General features: G+C 33.8%; 1 protein-coding gene across 1 annotated transcript in view; it reads right to left on the bottom strand.

The window, feature by feature from the left end:
* Positions 1-15,023, bottom strand: part of LOC148227606 (tyrosine-protein kinase-like otk) — a 42,912-nt gene that overhangs the window by 13,817 nt on the left and 14,072 nt on the right. The window contains exons 2-3 of the mRNA XM_088202050.1: positions 11,314-11,520; positions 11,085-11,255 (exon numbers count right to left, since the gene is read on the bottom strand). Of these exons, the coding sequence (XP_088058176.1) occupies positions 11,085-11,255; positions 11,314-11,520 (378 nt within the window). The remainder of the gene's footprint in view (positions 1-11,084; positions 11,256-11,313; positions 11,521-15,023) is intronic.

Genomic DNA, 15,023 nt, shown 5'->3' with positions numbered 1-15,023 from the left:
ACGAACGGGGGCGCCTGGTTCGTGTCTCGACACCGGCGGGATGTTTACATAATATCAAAAAAGTTCACAGAGTGTATGTTTTTCGTGTGTGCGGCGGTGCATGTAGTTGGATGTTTGTTTTTTTTGATACTATCACCGGGTTGTGTGTGATTCAGTGTCATATTTTTGGGATTCGCGAGACGAGATACGAGATTGGTTGACAAGGAAGGACTTCGAGATTTAGGAATGTATATTTCAGAGAAGTATAATTAATGACTCAACCTTATTTTAAACTTATACCCTTATTGTAACCAGTTACGGAAGTTACGGGCTTTCTTTTAAGAAAATAAAGTAACAAATACCATTAGAAATATAGATACTCTGAATACTAAAGTCGTCATCCATCAAAATAGCTTAAGATAAAAGAGCTCCGACAAAAAAATTCACACAATCTATGTATGTATATTTATAAAATTGAAAGTGTGTTTATACTTCTGTCCATAATTTATTTGTAAGCACAAGCGCAGGACTTGACAACGCCAGTGCACTAGTCATAAAAGTCCAGTAAAAACAGGATAATACAATTACATCCCCAGACCGTCATAACTGGTTGCGGCAGCAATAAGTGGGCGAGCACTTAGTTTCCCTCACAGAAAAAAAACAAGTACACACCATTTTATATTTAGAATGTTACTTTTATGAAAACATATGATTGTGGTCCGCGTGATTCAGCAACATGAGTTTAGTGATACGATCTACTAAAAACGCGAATCACTTTAATAATCTATTAGTGATTTGTGTTCTTTAACTTAGCCAGTAGCAATATTTAAATAAAACGCGAGGGCAAATATTCCCTAATAATTGAGAAAATTCATAAAATACTTTTATGATACATCTACATATGTGTGGAAGCTCAGTTATTATCTTTCGGCAATGATTCGCTTTGTTTTCGTAGAAAGTTATACATTGGCAGGTATTTCTTCAAATTACTGAATGGCGCTATGGATAATCCTTATGCCAGCTCTACACTCTCGCGAAGTTGCCCAAAGTTAGCCGAGGACGGAGAGTGTAGTGGATTACTACGGTCAACTTCAAAAAAATCGTTATACTGAATGTAAGGAAGATGATTTATTTTTATTTTATTTTTAATACTACAGCATCAAAATAACCTCTTACAAGATTGACAGCTCGTTTTTAGTCCATTTTTAAGGATACTGTAATGAGCACAATAAAATTTGTTAAAAAGATGTTTGAGGGTCGGCGTGGTGTTAAATTTCACTAGTGAACACATCCGGCACACGCCAAGTCAAGGGTGAACTGAATTCAGAGAAATATTGTGTCAGGTTGTGTAACGTCATTCTTAAAGATTCTTAATTTTAGAGCAAAATATTTCGTTATACTGAGATCAGTCTTCGTTACAATGAAAACATTTTGTATGGAAGTTTTTTGGGGACAAATTGAAGATTCGTTATACTGGGAATTTCGTAACAACGAGATTTCACTGTATTATTAAAAATATTAAATTTAGTCAATTATATATTGTAACATAAGTCAATAACATATAACAAAATTCGAAAAAGCTTTTATTATTATCTGACCGATGTTTACCAACAATTTTTTTAATCAGTAATAAATAAATATGCGCATTTTTATTTAAATAAAAATATATGTGTTTCTAAAAGTTATTTTACTTTATTTTTATTTATTTAAATTATTGATAGTTTATAAAAATATAACGTTATTCGAAAAAGCTTTTGCTGTAACCCAATCTGTTCCTTAATTTTTTTTTATAAAAAATGATAAGAGGAGTACTAAAGTCAGTATTTGAAAAAAATAGTACCTTAGTGATCTTTTATAAAGGAGTACTTTTGTCGAATTTCTAACTATTCAAAGAGTAACTTTGAACTGAGCAACTGGCTGCATGTGGATTATGACCGTAGCAACCCTACATTTCCAACCTATTTACGTGTAAATTTAGTACATCAAGTCATAATCAAGTACTACTCGCATCACTTATTCGCACGAACAGAAGCATAGTTGAAAGAAGCATACACATAAAAATTGCACAGCGAAACCTGCAATTTTTCCACATAAAGCATCCAGATACAACCATAATTCCCGCTTCTCGTAATACCTTGCCTGGCACGCGCATTTTCCCCGCACGAAATTAAGCAAAAGCTCTCTAGGGGCAAAGTTTGATATCAAAGCTACAATTATGCACCTACGTCGTTCGTTTGTAGTTTTGGTCGCTCTTTGACACTGCCACGCCGTGTACATACCGTTTAACCAGAATCTGTCGAGCTTTGTATTATTTGTACATGCATGTATATATGTATATGAACATACATACACACACAAGATATCCATTCGTTGTCGAAACGAAACCGTACACACAACAAACAGCGTCGAATAAAAATGACGTTAACGTAAACACCCGAATGGCGACCGCCTGTCGGTCGGGTATTTGTGTGTGTATTAACAAACAATCACATATAGGCACGTAAAACTCACGTTTAAAAGGATTACGGGAGTATTTTATGACTGGTAGGAGTGTATAATTAGAAGTACTATTTGTTGAATGTCAGGGTTTGGTAGTGATTTACGTTTAATAGTATTAATTTATTTTGAACTTAAAGTACAGGTATTCTGAACTTAAAGATCATTATGGTATGACTATAGTAAATGTGCATTGTAGTGTTTGATGTGACTTTTTTTGAGTCTTTTGTTCGGAAATTTTCCATTGGGGGAAATGAGTGATCGCAGCTTCTTTTCTAGAGGGGAACTCTAATTATGTCTTAATTAGCATGCGTTTAAATTTATCCCTTTTGTTATTCCCTAATTCCTAAAAACATGAAGAAATATAGATTGGATGATGGTAAAAAGAGCAAGATGATTTATGTGCGCGAAAAGAAATATGTCTTAAGCTAAAAACAAGCTAAACTAAGATACTGTATCATATTAATGTAGATTATTTTCGTTCTCCTATAAAGTCGTGATATTTGACTCATGGCATTTCAAATTTTCCCATTTCTTTGAGTCAATTCTAATTGTAAAAATTCAAGGTTGTGTTCATATCTAGGTGGATTTTTATAAGAGATTTCCTCAAGTTGTTTAAATATAAAAAGTTTTTTTTTATATTTAAACAACTTTTTTTTTTTTTTTTAAGAGTTACGTTTTGAAAAGCCACTACTTCGAAAAAAATTGACATGAACATGTAAAGATATTTTCAAGAATATATTTTTATAATAACTTTAATGACGATATCATTAACACTACGACAGTGTTAATGATATCGTCACGATTACTATTTAAAATGTATTGATCAGGCTGGCTAACGAACTTAACCGAGATTTTTACAAGGACTATTTTTAGTAACAATTTCATGTTGATATGATAAAAATTGCGGAAGTTATCGGTCCTCAAATTTCGCCTTATGTTTTTTTTGTATATTTATTATATTAAAAAACTACATAAAATTATTATTATTATTAATTTTGACAAACATCGATTATTTCTACTTCATCAACTGATTTTTTCTGGATTTCGCATTTAATTTTATTTATAGATTTTGTCTAGGAACTTATTAATTGGCTTTCTATTCCAGACTATCCTTGTTTTAATAAGATAATTGCCGAGTATAAAGCGAAATTCAAACAGATGCTTTGCCAAACAAAAACATGAGAAAATCGTTACTTCTGAGCACCTGATAAATTAACTAACAATGGCCACGTAGACCTTTGAAAACGTAAAACCAATGGCGTAAATTACCGTAACAAAAACTACTTAACCGCATTAAGTACCTTTATTTATTTATGATCTTCGACACATGCATAGAAAAAAAACTGACATTATCTCGCGCACCGAATACAAAGTGATACTATACGCAAGCTATTTTCATCATTGTGAAACGACCACTGCGATTTCGCTTATAAAGGGGCACCCATTACATTAATTTGCAGATTTTAACCGTGAGGATCATACAGGCTCTCGTTTGATAGCACAACCTTATTATTGAAACTCGCGTAATTACTGTAATTAAAAAGAATCATTCATCAATAAGGATAAACTAGACAATAGCCCGATCACACAAAGGCTCTTGTTACGACTAAAATAACACGCAAGGATTCTCCGGTGCATTGAATGAATATTTCTTTGTTACAAAATGGTCATGAGAAACAATATATCACCGGAAGACAAATGGCACCGTAAGGCCACAATATTCCCGTTACGTAATTCACTTTTCTAAAGGCGAATACTTATTTCGTTGTTCTAAGAAGCGAGTGAAAAAGTGACTAGCAGATTCACATCGCCTGGCAGACGCGCCCTCACCGACGCGAAGATACGACCTGAGACTCCCGAAAAGGAACTGCCTCCAGACACTGTCGCTGCAGGCACCTACAATACCCCTGAAGGCACTGTGCCAGCTTCTCCACCATTATTCGGAGAGAACGATACTAGCCAATCATAGTAGCCGCAATATATTTAATATAAGCTGTAAAATTCTCACTAGTTTCCATCTTACTGGTTGCAAAGTCATACACCTTAGGGTTACCAATCCTTAAATAAAAGTACGGGCCATTGTCTAAATAAGTATTGGTTCAAGTCGGTTTTATCACTGCCGCATACATACACTGAAGCAATTAGGCGCATGCGCTTTAAGCCGTGTTAGCACTCGAGTGACGGGTCTTTTGTAGCCGCGTGAAATATGATAATTTTTGGATTAAAGGGAATTAAAAAACAAACATTTATCACATGTTTTGACTTGCACTGGTACATATGTATGTTAAAAATATTTCTAGTTGAAAAATATTAACAAAGAAACAATTTGAAAATAAATATTTTGAAGCTTTGTGAATTCATGACGAAATGCATTAATTTTGTTTTAATCTCAAATTTAACAGTTGCGAAACGTACATTTGCCTAATTTAAGTATCCATTTTTCTTTCAGAAGTCACCGCGCAACGCATCATTTTTCGTGGAAACAAAATCAATGCATTTCGTCAACTAATCCTCAAAACTAGCATATTTTGTGTTGATAAGAATGTCTGTGCCACTTTTGGAAACCAATGATTTTGAACCCTCTGCTGCGTTTGGCCCTAACGGCTATTGAAAGCGGCCAACAACGTCTTGCCTCATAAATATGTTTTTATATTTAAACAGATTAGGTGCGAGAGAGTGTTGATCAAAACAGTGAACATGCCATGAATAACTCTCTGCAACGAATCTACTACAAGATTTACCTTACATAATTGTTTTAAATGTACCTTTATTTTATTTATATTCAGTTTATTTGTATATGTTCACAAAGAAGTATAATACACTGTGGTAACATTTGAAAACCGACCCACAGATTGAAAGACACTAATAAATTAATTTTAACATATGTTACTATGTAAATGTAAATGGGCGTTTCGCAACTGTTAAATTTGAGCGTGGCGGAACGTTGTGTTAAGACGAATTTTGCGCATGCACCAAAATGTTTCATTACACGTGTGTTCGTATACGTATTCATATTTAAAGAAATGTATGTCATATCCTTCATTTGTGCCTTGCACCTATGCACCTGTTGCACCTGCCTAGTTACGACCCTGGTAGATAAAAGCACTGTATGTATTAAATATGTATTACCATGAAGAGTGCTTGCTAAGTGAAAAACTGAAATTTAAAATATAATAATAATTTCGATTTTAATTTGATGTTTATGAAGTGTGAACACTATATAATATAACAAACTACTTTCTGGTAATAAAATGTGTGTATATTTACATAAATATATTTTGTATAGAGGCATAATATTTTAACAAGAAAATGTATTGTGAGACCCTATATATTTATTTACTGTTGCCAAGACTAGGAGGCACTCTCGTAACACTGGCGTGACGGCGACGGAGGGCAGCACATTCTTTGGCGGAACGCAATAGGAGTTTGACGACCGGCGGTGCCTCGTCCGCCGATCACTCACATCGTTTTAACATGTAATATAAATTGTAAACTTTCAATAAAAATACTAATGCAACGGCATAATCTATGTATAATTGGCACCGTCACCATCCAACCCCCAACGTATTGTTGATTATTTTTTAAAAATTAAATATCGAATTTGTGAGTTTGGACTTGTTTTTCCAGGCATTTAAAGTCTGTCCTGTAGTTTGTTATGGCTGTACGCAGCAACTCCGTAAAGTGTTGATTCGTGAGTAGTGCACAGTGTTTTGATTTGATAAATTTCATAGACGAATACAGGGATTCAGAGAATAAATTGTACCGAGTACCGATAAGTTGTCAAACAGCTTTTCTCAAGATTCTTCTGGAACAAGTTTCCAAAATTCTATGTGATGTATTTTCAAGGCGAGATCTTCATGAATTTTTACTAATTCTACTTCTACGGATGCCGTTTCAGGGAGTACCAATTGAGAAATCGGATAGTATGATCTAAATTCTTCAGATTTTCAAATCTAAGACTGAAGTCTGCCAATAATTATTTTAACTTCCCTATATATTCATCAAGTTTTTCATCTTTGATCTCAATCAATCTGAGTTTTAAACGGGGGAAATGATTAAATTGTATTATTATGAGATTGTTCTGAAAAAGTTGCAGTTTTTTTTGAAAGCTGAACATCGTTTAAACTAGATCAGAAATACTTTGTTTAAAAATTGCAAATGTTCCATAATGCCAGTCAGGAACATTAAATTTCGTAACCAGTCATTATCTTCGAGTTGTGGGTACGATTTGTTCTTTTCTTTAAGAAATTTTACAAGAAGCTCCGATAGTTAAACAAATCGATTAAGTATTTTACAAGTAAATTTTTGAAATGGCGATGCTTCTGTGTATTAGTTGGAATGTAATTTATAATTTGTAAAACTGTCTTTACAACATCACCATGTTAAAAATATTTAGCTGCCAGACGTATAAACCACGAAAAGCTAGAATCACTTTTTAAGAGGTAAATAAGACCTACATGTCGGTTGCTACACTCACAAGATTAAAAGAATACACCAGATTTTTTAAATATTGTGTCAAGTGCATTCTTGATATCGACACCAAGAGTTGATTCTTTGAGTGTTACTAAATTGAGCATTTAATTTTTTATAATTACTTATGCAGAAACATAACGAATTATCTAGCGAAGTGTCTGCTACTGTTGAACCGCATTATAAATACCAATGAGCCGCATGCGGCTCGCAAGCCGTAATTTGGCCATGTGTAATATATACTGTAATACAATTAATTTCACATTTTTATCAATGTTGAGCTTCTTAATTAACGTATAAACATTTTATTTGATTCTAAATTATAGATTTTTATGACATATCAGTGTTATAAATGTAATGTTTATACCATAAAAGTTGAGCGTTGGATGATAATGATCTCGAGGAAGTGGGCGTGCGTTCGCAAAAACTTGATTTGAAGGAAGAGGAGCTCTGGGATTCGCTAAGTGCCCCACATCCAGGAATTGGATAATGGCCGAGATGAATTCGCAGAGGACACGAGAAAGACGTTCGTTCGAATCTCGCTATATCCACAAACCTGAAGAGAAGCGCAGATTTGATTTATAGCAAAAAGTTTCGACGATCGTTACGTAGGCGACAGGTAATAAAGTCGCAACATCATTGCCTCTAAAAACTATCACTATCGATTCCCTCTTTATCGCTCGCGCAGTAAAACGCGACCGTAAATTCAGCACTATCTACGGGCCGTAAATCAACATGGCGGCGACACGGCATACGTCGAGGAACGATCGTGTGTGTAACAAACAATTAGAGAAGGTACATGTCTCGCATTGTGGGAGATTCCGTTTTTTCCTCCTCGTCTCCCGTCCATCCATCCACTGGGAAAGCGTAACACAATGGGAAGACGTGAGCGGGAGGTGAGACTCCTTAATGCGAGACGTGAGCCGAATGACATATTAATGTAAGCCTCGGAAGCCGAATACAGACAAAAGGGTTGGCGCTAGTCCGCGGGCCGTAAACTGAAGACAAATCGTGGATGTGTACAACATATACACGAGGAATATTGTTTCCGAGATTAAAATCGTGATCGGGCGAGAAATGAGAACAGAAAAATGTAGTACATTCATGATGGTTTTTTTAGGGCCGACAACAGCGTATTGGATGAATGCTCCATGGTTTGAGAGGAATGCTAATTGAAGTGCATTAAAATATTTTAAGCAATTTAATTTCGTCAACATTTGTAGTGTTATTAAATTAGAGCTATATTCAAATTTTAGTTCCTAAATCAGATCAGGTATCTAATATTCTAGCTCCGAAATCATTCAGAAAAAAAAATTTCAGATCTGGTCAAAATAAATCTATAAATAAAAATTCTCATCCCACATGGCCAATAAATTCGGAGAAAGGGCAACGGTGAGTCACAACTCCTAATTCGTTTTCCAAGAAAATTCGCATGCATAGGAATTCGTCACTCCTTTCAATACATGAGGAAAAAGGATGTTATGCTATGTATGTATAATATTGGAACAGAATTGGCAACCCTGAAGAAAGGTAGATGCTTTGCGGAGGTATGTCTAACGGAATGGCACGTGGAGCATACCGTTCAATATTTTAAGGCACCGGTAATTTATATAAACGTTCCTGGACATATGTGATAGCTTCCATTGCATTTAGGAACGTGGGAAATGCAATTTAGAGGTATGAGACAAAGTAAGATAAATGTTGCAATTATATCACAGTTGTCTGGCAATGGAAATATAATAGACATTTTTATAGTGAATGTCCTGAAAGACTACTATTTTAATTCTTTGATGTCAAGAATATTCAATGAATCATGGATTTCTCTATTTAATTAGGAAAGTAGGGAAGTTTTATTGTGAAAAATATATATGTATAATTAACAATGCCGAGTAGCGAAAACAATTGCAATTTCAAAGAAATATTATTATTGTATACAGGCCTGAAGAGATGGGGGAGGGGAGAGGGGATCAATTATCGAGGCTCGACTCTGGAAAAAATCTTAGCAATGATATGTATAAAATAAGTAAAAACCGACTTCAAATAATAAATCTGAACCTGGGGAGAGGGGACAAATTCCCGGAGCCCGTTATCCTTGCGGGCCCAACTCTGGAAAATATCATAGCAAGAATATATTTATAACAAAAGTAAAAATCGACTTCAAATAATAATAATAACATATGTTTGAGATGTATGTACGGATGTGTTTCGGGTATAAGTTCCTTCAGCTTTTTTTGCACATAAAGAAATAAAAGGAGCGGAACATTGCCTTCAAAAGCACACACTTTCTAGGTAGTACTTTTACAATAAACATTATTATTCAAAGGGACAGATTGTAGTTTTTTGACGCGGCATGGTTTGTGTTAAGATTTGTTTGCAAATTATTGTTGACTTTAATGCTTTTTTAACGTTTAAAAAATATTAGTCATAAGAGGAAATATTAAATTAAATTAGCAGCAGTGAATTTAGGTATTCGATCTAAATTTTCAGATCGAATAACTAAGGAAGAAGCAAGGAAATAACGAAAAATCAACAACAGTACCAGAAGGCAAAAATTCACGTCAAAAGCTATAAAATCCGTCGCAATGGGACGGCTTTTATGTTTTATGATACGAAATGGATCTCATAAATATTACTAAGGGTATCACAAATTAACAAAAATATATTAAAATAGAAAATTAAAAATGTGCGAATCAAACACAAATTTTTGAGTATGTAAGTATAAATACGGAGCCAGATTAAATGTTTCAATAATGTTTTAGTTTTTTTTATTGATAAAAATTTATTTGTTTCTATTATTTTAGAATAAAGAAATGTTTTTTATTTTTTCAATAAAAATACTTAAAATTCCCAGGAGTCTATTAATTTTCAATCTCGACCTAAGGGTTTGGAAAAATACTCGCAAACAGCACCCACTAATTACAGAAGACTCCCGGAAAACACGCTTCCTGTGAGCACTCTTCCCGAGAAAATCTGCAATTTATCCCCGATAACACGCTTCTACTCATCGAGAGCACGAATTACGTCACACTCGCTAGCAAATAATTATTTGGTACGGTTTCGCCTTATCTAATGGCTGATATCGATATAGAAACTACAAAAATATTTCCGGGAAAATTGACGAAAATTATAGAACAGCTGGAAATATTTTTTATTAATTTTGGAAATATTGTTTATTAATTTTGCTCCTTTAACCGAACGCTCTGCAGAATTTAAGAAAACAAATTCAAAGTATGAGTTGAGAAAATACCTTTAGACCACAAATGAACAATCTCAGAAAATAAATCAAGATAATAGTATAAACGAAGATCTTATACCAGCTTCAAGAAAATCGTCGGAACTTGATTTTCGAAGATTTTGAGAGCGATTTTTTAAGTAAAATAAAAATAATTTATTGACTAATAATATTTTTATTTCTCGCACTAAAAGGTAATATTCCTTTGCATTCGTACGTACGCATTGCAATAAAATATAATCCCCAAGTACACGCTCTCTATCTACCGTGTTATTGGGGAGTCTGATTGACTTACCCGGTTGGTACAAATTTACCCCGTTATAACACATTGGGTTTTACGCCTTTTAGGTAACAACGGAAGATAAAAAACAGGTAAAAATAATTTGGAGCTGGTGGGAGTTGTGTGACTCTTTAGTCAGTTAGAAGCCAGAATAACAGTTTAATTCACAGTAATAAATTAATAAGAAAGAGTAGAAAAGCCCTAAAGTTGTGAATATTGCTGCGACCGAATATCAATTCCTTTAAATTGCTTCCGTCGATAAAGCTTGTGCAAATGGAATAGAAAACTAATTTATAACATTAACTTAAGTTATTTATGATATTGTAATTATTATTTTTGAAAACCGCATCTGTATATTAGTTTAAAATAATAACATTAAGTGTTGAAAAAATATATATCCTAGACAAAAACATCGTTTCGTAAACAGACATAACAAATTAGAATTACTAATGAGCTTAAAAGGCACACGAGCAAAATAACCCCATCCGCCTACCCTTAATTGGTCAATTAAGCCCAGCCCCCTTAATTTATACTTTAATCAGAGGCTGTTTACCACCCATTGAAGATGTTTTCGACGAATTTGGAGCAAAAAAATATAGAATCAATTATTTAAATTTAACTTACACGTCACGTCCAATACGGCTTCGTCGCTCTTGATCGCTTGTTCCGCAGAAGAAGTCGCCGAGCAACTTATGCTCCCAGAATCCAAAACCCTCGAAGCTCTCGTAATCGTCAGTGTGGAAGACCACCCAGACGATGTGTAGTGCCTCCTCGGCGCGTTAACAATCCTTTCACCTGAACACAATCATAATAAATACCAAAATATAGTTGAACTGTGGTGCAAAATCCTTACCGTTTATCGTCCAGTGTATGTCCGAGTGCGCAGTAGTCTCGCATTCCATCTTCACCGAATGACCCTCCATTATAGGAGCTTTCGGAGAGTCTGGATGCTTGGAAAACTCGAAAGTACCACCCGCCGGAAAAGCGGACCTCATGCGACGATAGAGCGTGTTAGCTCTGATTGTTTGTTCGTGCCCCCATGCCGCATTCCACCATAGACCTGAAAGTAAAAATGGGATATTATATTAGTCGGACAGATTTATGGATTCGCCGAATGACCTATGGGCATGCGAAGCTAAGTGTGTAAATGCATAGACCAAAGAAGGATGGAGGTAAAGGTTGATTGGGTTTTTAACCTTTGTCGGGTCTTGAACGGGAAACGGAGAATGGGGAAGCAAGATTGACGATTCAATTTCATAGAAAAGTTTAGTTGTAACCGAAATAGATAAATTTTAAAGTGTGATGTTTATGTGAATCTTTATCGATATTACAAACAAATATGAAATAGTTAAAATATCGTAAATGCCATAAATCTTTTGGCGACAAGTGAATGATAACCCTTTTTATCGTTTATCAATATGTGTATATAAGTTACCGTTATATATACAATACATATATATTGTTCATATTGAAAAAGTCTTGTGTTAAATTCTATATATATGTTTTTATGTTCAATAATTTGTAAAAATAAATAAATCATAACTAACATAAAACTAAATATGAATTTATATTCATATGTATAATAAAGTTTATTATTTATAGCAGCAATTAATAACCAATAAAGGACGAACGAGGTGTGGTTTTTCCATTGTTTTGGATAAATTTTCCGCCAAAGCTTATAAATTGCTGCTGTGGCGTTTGAGTGGACAATTTCAATGGTGGGTAGCGTAAAATTCGACGTTATTTTTAAAATAAAATATTCAGATTACAAATTTGCACAAACGAGCGAACGCTGTAAAGAGGTTATATTTTCACCCATCAACCCTTGTCAACGGATTGTATATATATATGTATGTATTAGTGGCCCAAACCATATGAGTATAAAAGTTTCAAAAGGTCAGATTTGACAAAAGTAAATCATCGTAAAAACATACAATTGATTTATAATATATTAATTCAATTTAAACCTTAAAATATTTATTTATTTAAGTAGTGTAAATTAATCATAATAAAATATGTTTTTAATATACATATAATTTTGACCATAAGTGAAGGAATAATTAAGGGCTCGTATTTTTCGGATCAGAATTTCAACATGGTTTTGGTCAGAATTTATATTGCATGGGTCAGAATAAATAATAAATGGTCAGAATAAATATTAGATTGTCATAATTTATATTAATTGGTCAGAATTGAAATCGGATCGGTCAGAATTAATATTAAATGGTAAGATTTATGTTGACACATGGTCAGATTCGATTTTTTCAGTTGGCAAGTGTTATCGTTTACGATTGGTACAACTGTTCGATGGCGTCTGTCGTTTATATCTTGACAGTTCAGACGCGCCAACGCTGAATCAGCAGCTCTTGTCAACGCCAACTATTAGACCTTAGCTATGACCACCACTACGGTGAATGATAATCAAAGTGTAACATTATAAAATAAAATAAAATTAATTTACTCGCTCCCGCTCGCGCCGACTTTCACTGTAGAACCAAACAACCTAACCTTTTTTGTAATGATATTGTATTGATTTGTTCTCATTTCGGTATATCTTGTAATTTTCCAGCATCATCCAATCTATGACTAACTGTTCAAAAAGCGAAGACGCATATGTGAGTACCACAATTCGAATGAGATAATAAAATAGGTTAACTTCAAGTTTCCTGCGTAAAATATGTGACTATGGCAGCAAGTTACTTTATTATGACTATGTATTATTATTATTCTGACTGTATACCATTTTTATTCTGACCGTTTATTATTTTTATTCTGGCCATTTAATATTTATTCTGACCAATATTTGATTTAAATTCTGACCATTTAATTACAAGTCATAATTAAGAGAGAAATTAGACCAGCTCTCACCAACAAAACGACAGATTGGGAAAGCTTTCGAATTGAACTGAAAAACAACATTAAGTTAAATGTACAGTTAAAAACAAAAATAACAACTCTAGTAAGAAGCTGAATACTACGTTGAGGACATACAAAAAGCAGCTTGGAACAATACTAAAGAATTTACATATAATGTAGTAAGCAATAACTACACAATAAATAATTACCTGAATATTTTAACAGTAGATGAAGATACAGAATATTCTTTATGGAAAGAAACGAAAAGCTTAAAAACACTTATAACCCATATGATAAATAAAACGATAGCAGGAGCGTACGATGAGATATACTCCCTTTCGCTCGCTCGCGTTTTAAGTGACGAGAGTGAGTGAGAGATAAGGGCGTGCGGAACGGAGTTAATGCACGACCTTATCTCTTACTCACTCTCGTCAATTAACACGCGAGCGAGCGAAAGGGGATGTATCTCACCGTACGCGCATGAACACCAACATGAAGAAGCTATAAAAATAATAACTAATATTAATTCAAATAAAGCACCCGGATTTCACTTAATAACTGGTGAATTTTTTATAAAGTATGGCACAGAGGCTTAATTCAAAAACTAAACAGCATACTACCGAAGCAATATGTAGAATTATTTGATGGTACATTTTCAATAGATTATTCAGAATTAAACAAAATAACGAATATTCTGAATTAAAAGAAATAAGAGCTGGAGTCCCACAAGGAAGTGTCCTAGGGCCAATACTCTATTTGTTGTATACGTATGATTTGCCACAAATTGAGAATGGCACAATTGCAACCTTCGCGGATGATACAGCAATCCTGGCAGTGAAGAAAGAAATAGCGAAAACTACCGAGAAACAAAAAAATGAAAAATAAAGTTGAATGAATAAAAATTGGTACATATTAACTTCACTAATAAAAATATAATTAAATCAATTGCAATTTTTAATAAAAGACAACACTATCTCATTTGAAAATACACCTAAATATCTTAGCATGAACTTGGACACCAAACTGCGGTGGAAGGAACATATAAAAAATAAGTTATATTGGCTTATGGGAAGAAACTCCAAACTATTAATATACAACAAAATCAAATCCAGAAACTAGTTTCAGACTACGATATACAGTTCTTGGAATGTGCTGAACAGTGCCACAACAAAATGATTGAAAAAATTAAAATTAAGTACTACAAAAAATTGGAAATGCTCCGTGATATGTTCGCGATATAGAAGTCACCAGTGATATAAAACGTTTTGCTGCAAATCATGAAACTAAGGAAGATGATATATTTTTATTTTATTTTAAATTACCACTTTACAGCAACAAAAGAGCCTCTTACAAGATGGACAGATCGTTTTTGTCCATTTTTAAGGATACTGTAATGAACACAATACAATTTGCTAAAAAATGTTTTATAAAAAAAGTTTGAGAATCGGCGAAACACTTTGAATGTTGCTTGTGAACACATCCGGCACACGCCAAGTCAAGGACGAACTGAATTCAAAAAATATTGTGTCAAGTTCTATCGTAAAAATATTTCGTTATACTGAGATTAGTCTTCGTTACAGTGAAAGTTTGTATGAAAGTTTTTAGGGGACAAATTGAAGATTCGTTATACTGGGAATTTCGTATTTCGGTATTCGTTACAAAGAGATTTCACTGTATTCCTAGAAGAATCGGCAAAAATAAAAATGT

The sequence above is a fragment of the Plectrocnemia conspersa genome, unplaced genomic scaffold, assembly GCF_051122295.1.
Source record: "Plectrocnemia conspersa isolate PC_06_02 unplaced genomic scaffold, ASM5112229v1 ptg000013l, whole genome shotgun sequence".
In the NCBI taxonomy this organism is placed as follows: Eukaryota; Metazoa; Arthropoda; class Insecta; order Trichoptera; family Polycentropodidae; genus Plectrocnemia; species Plectrocnemia conspersa.
Note: the sequence above shows the minus strand (reverse complement) of the source record. Positions and strands in the feature narration are given on the sequence as shown.